A 3,801-nucleotide genomic window follows, 5' to 3' on the forward strand; every position below is an offset into this window, starting at 1 on the left:
GCTCACTGATGCACAAGCCCAGTTCCCAGAATCTGAATTAACTGGTCCCTTTTCTAGGCTCATCTGTGTTTGTGGCCTGGGCAGGATCAGGTGAGAAGGGCAGACCCCTGGTCCCCCTCCACTGTTCCTTCCACACAAGCCTGCGTCAAAAACTCCTCAGGTGAGTCTAATGCAAACCCTGGGTCCAATTCAATTACCTCTAATTATCAAAGAGGATCCTAATATGTGCAGAAATGATTTCAAATGACACGCGAAAGCCAGGCTGTGAATTCCCCTGGAAACGAAAGATGTTTATCTGTGTCGTCACGTATCCCAGCACCCAGCTCTGTGCCAGGCTCCTAGGACGCGCTCCTTTCTGTTTGGTAAACATGAGATTGAGTAACAGATGCCCTGATGGGGCCTACGGGGGCCAGCAGTGGGGCAGTCTGGGAGGCGGTGTAGGGAAGCTGAAGCTGGGTATTGAAGGGTGCATAGGAGTTTGTTGGTCGCCCAAGGAACGGTGGGTGGTGTGATTCTCTCCCCATTCGCCTGCCCAGGATGCCAGGTTGGAGGCTCACCGGTGTTCTACTCTGGGACCCCCCAAGCACTGGCAAACTCCTGACAAGCCTGGGGAGATCCCGGTCTTCCGGGGTTGGAGGAGGGGCAGCACATTCTCATCAGGCAAGCACATGCCCCGTTGACGCCGCCGCCTCTCCACTGCATTATCTGGCACATCCGCAGCGGAAATCTCTCCAAATTCCCTCTTTCCTGCCGGCAGCAGGCAGGCCACCCCCAGGCTCTGGAGCCAGGGAATGGAACCCATCTCTTCCCCCACTTCCTCCTCTTGGCCTCCGGTGAGGGGCTTGAGAGCACAGGGTGGCCAGTGGGGGCAGGTGGGGGCTTGCAGGTGTCTGGGGCCCTGGGTGGAACTGACCCTGAGCCATGGGGCTTGTGGTGCACTCGATGGCAGGTGATCCAGGGCTGGGAAGGGGTGACTGTGGTTCCAGGGGCTGGACATGCTGCCCCAGGCCTCTACTCTGCTGGACCTGGACCAAGGGCCAGCACTTACCTGGAAGGCAGGTGCCTCAGTGGACAAGTCAGGGCATTTGTGGGAGTTGCAACCCCAGGATAGAGACAGCTTAGCTTCTGGGAGTCTCATTTTTTAAACTTGGAAGATTTGGCGGAAAAGAGAGCTATTTATATGTGGTGGGGAGGATGGAAAGTATACATGGATTTCTTAAATCCAACAGGAGATTTTGAAAGACATTTGGGAGGCCACATTAGCTAACCCCCCAGCCCCCCAGCAGGGAGTCTATGCTCTTCCACACGCAGATGTGCCCAGTTGGAGGGGATCTGAAATGAGTCCTGGATTTTTCTGGCTGTCAAAGCAGGTCAGGGCTCGACTCCTCTCTCTTTGGGCTTATTGCAAAGTGTTGATTTTTTTTTCTTTTCTCTTTTTTTTCCTGAGCTAAATGTTTTATTTATTTTTTCTTTCTTTCTTTATTTGTGCATTACAATTCTTAATTCACCTTTATACCACAATTGCTCAAATTGGTGTTGATTTCTCTTAACTCCAAGTGGAGGCGTTCCTGGGCAGGGAGGCGGGGAGGAGAGAGGTCAAAGCCAGGCATCCTGGGTTTACATTTGGATTTCGTATCTTGATAGCTTGGAGACCTTGGGCAAGTTGTTCTGCCTCTGAGCAGCACTTTTCTCACCTGAAGAATGGGGTGCGTGTTGGTGGCCGTGGTAACAGGTGTATTGTGAGGACTGATGGATGCGAGGTGCTTGGCCCAGACCCTGCACACAGTGGGCGATTCATGAATGCTCACTGTCCTGGGGGTTCCCAGCTTTGCAGAGATCAGGCATCGTTTCTGGGCCTCCATGGCCCGGCTGCGTGTCCCCAGCCCCCTGGTGCCCAAACTCTCAGCCTGTGCTTAGGCAGAGGGGATAGGAGAGGCTGTTCGTGTGGTCCCCAGGCCAAGGTGGCTGTGGCTGGGCTGCCTCAAGGGATGGCCAAGGGCTGGGTGCAGCCCAGTTCCGGTTGGACTTGGAAGTCACAGTCTAAGAACTTACGGAGCTTCTGCCCCCTGCCTCTGTTCCCCTGCCTGTCTCTGCTCACACAGGGCACGTGCAAAGGGGGCGCGGCCCCACTCTGCAGCCCAAGGGCGAGCTGCCTGGGATGCTCAGAGGTGCCCGTAGGCCAAGTCGCCCCATTTCTTTTCTGCAGTACTGGGAATTGAACCCAGGGCTTCGCACGTGATAGCCAAGAGCGCGTCACCTCAAGCAGGCCAGGACGCTTGACACTGGCTTCCCTGGAAGGGTTGTCCTTAGGCCATTACAGGCCAGGCTGCCCCAGATCTTAGGGAGCCTCTGTCCAAGAATTTTTCCTGACAGCGCAGATCCGGCTGTCAATCACTTCCAACATCAGCCCTCCAGTGGCTTCCATTTCCCCACTTCTTGGCCCAGCATTCAGGGTCACTCTTGAGTGCTCTGTAGTCTGCTGCTCATTCCATTTGTGTCCACAGAGCTGCTCGCACCTTCTCTATTGGGCATGTCCTTTCACAACCTAACTCCCTCCCACAGTATCTCTGTACTGCGGACTCCTATGCAGCCTCTAAACCCTAGCTGGAGTGTCCCCTCTGAGATTCCTCAGATTCCTGACCTAGGTCATTTCCCTTCTCTGTCCCATTAGCTCACCTCTTTATTATGGACATCATCACATGCTCCCAGAGCTGGGGGACGGCTTTGTTTTCATCCCAGGTCCATGCTCAGCCTGGGGTCAGGCCTCTGGGAGCGCTGGATAGGCGTGGCACCTAGGGTGGAAGTGTCTGCGGATAGGCGAAGGGTGGTATTGTAGGGGTGTGGGGGGAGGTCTCCGGGCGACCCCCCCACTCTGGTCCCTTCCGCATCCACCCAAGCCCCTGACAGTGGGCTATGTCTGAGCTGCTTCCTGCCTGTGGGGTCAGGAGGGGGCTTGGGGCAGGGACAGGAGAGGGCAGTGGGAGGAAGAAGCCCTCGATCAGGTGCAGGAGCCCCCGGCCAGCTGGGCCAGGATGGAGGCGCCACTGGGGGAGGAAGAGCTGCTTCCTGGCTGCCCTGTGAGCGGTGGAAATGACTCGGCCCTGGAAACAGGTCCAGGGAAACGCGAGGGGCTGGCCTCCCTGCTTCCTGGTGGGCCGCCCCGGAACGGGCAAGGTGGCCGGGCCCTGGGTCGGGGGAGCCCCTGAGGAGTGGCATCCTGAGCCGTGGAGGCCGGCTGGTCAGGGGGGTGGGGGTCACGGTCCGTCAACTGACACGATGGAGAAGCGGATGCAGTTGCTTCCCTCGTCAGCTCGGAGCTGCCTGGTGGCCGGCGGGCGGTGACCGTCTGGTTGTGCCTATCAGGGATGACGAGGCGGGCGGGCAGTGTGCTGTGAGGTGCTGAGCCAGCACGTGGCAGGGTTCTTAGGGCGCCGCCATGGACCTTGGATGCCAGCACAGGGTGTGGCACCTCCTGAGTTGGTGGGGACTGTGCCAAGGTTTGGGGACACAGGCCAGGATCCTGCTAGTGTCCCCTGCGCCGGGTGCTGGCACATTTCTTCTCATCCAAAGACATTTTGAGAAAACAGGTCCGCGGAGGAGGGGTGGAGGGGGACCCATGGGGAGGGACACCTCCGGTTGATGTCCTTGTGCCCTCTGTCCCTGTGCCATCAGCCTGTTCACCAGGATTCTTCAAGCCCGAAGCCTCCGAGAGACCCTGCTTGCCGTGCCCGGCACACACGCTGCCGTCCCCCGAAGGTGCCAGCTCCTGCGAGTGCGAGGAGGGCTACTTCCGGGCGCCCG

General features: G+C 57.9%; 1 protein-coding gene across 1 annotated transcript in view; it reads left to right on the forward strand.

Annotated features, from left to right (window-relative positions):
- Window positions 1–3,801, forward strand: part of Epha2 (EPH receptor A2) — a 25,410-nt gene that overhangs the window by 10,688 nt on the left and 10,921 nt on the right. The window contains exon 4 of the mRNA XM_048816265.1: window positions 3,673–3,799. Coding sequence (XP_048672222.1) covers window positions 3,673–3,799 — 127 coding nt within the window. The remainder of the gene's footprint in view (window positions 1–3,672; window positions 3,800–3,801) is intronic.

This window comes from Marmota marmota, unplaced genomic scaffold, assembly GCF_001458135.2.
Source record: "Marmota marmota marmota unplaced genomic scaffold, marMar, whole genome shotgun sequence".
Taxonomy (NCBI): domain Eukaryota; kingdom Metazoa; phylum Chordata; class Mammalia; order Rodentia; family Sciuridae; genus Marmota; species Marmota marmota.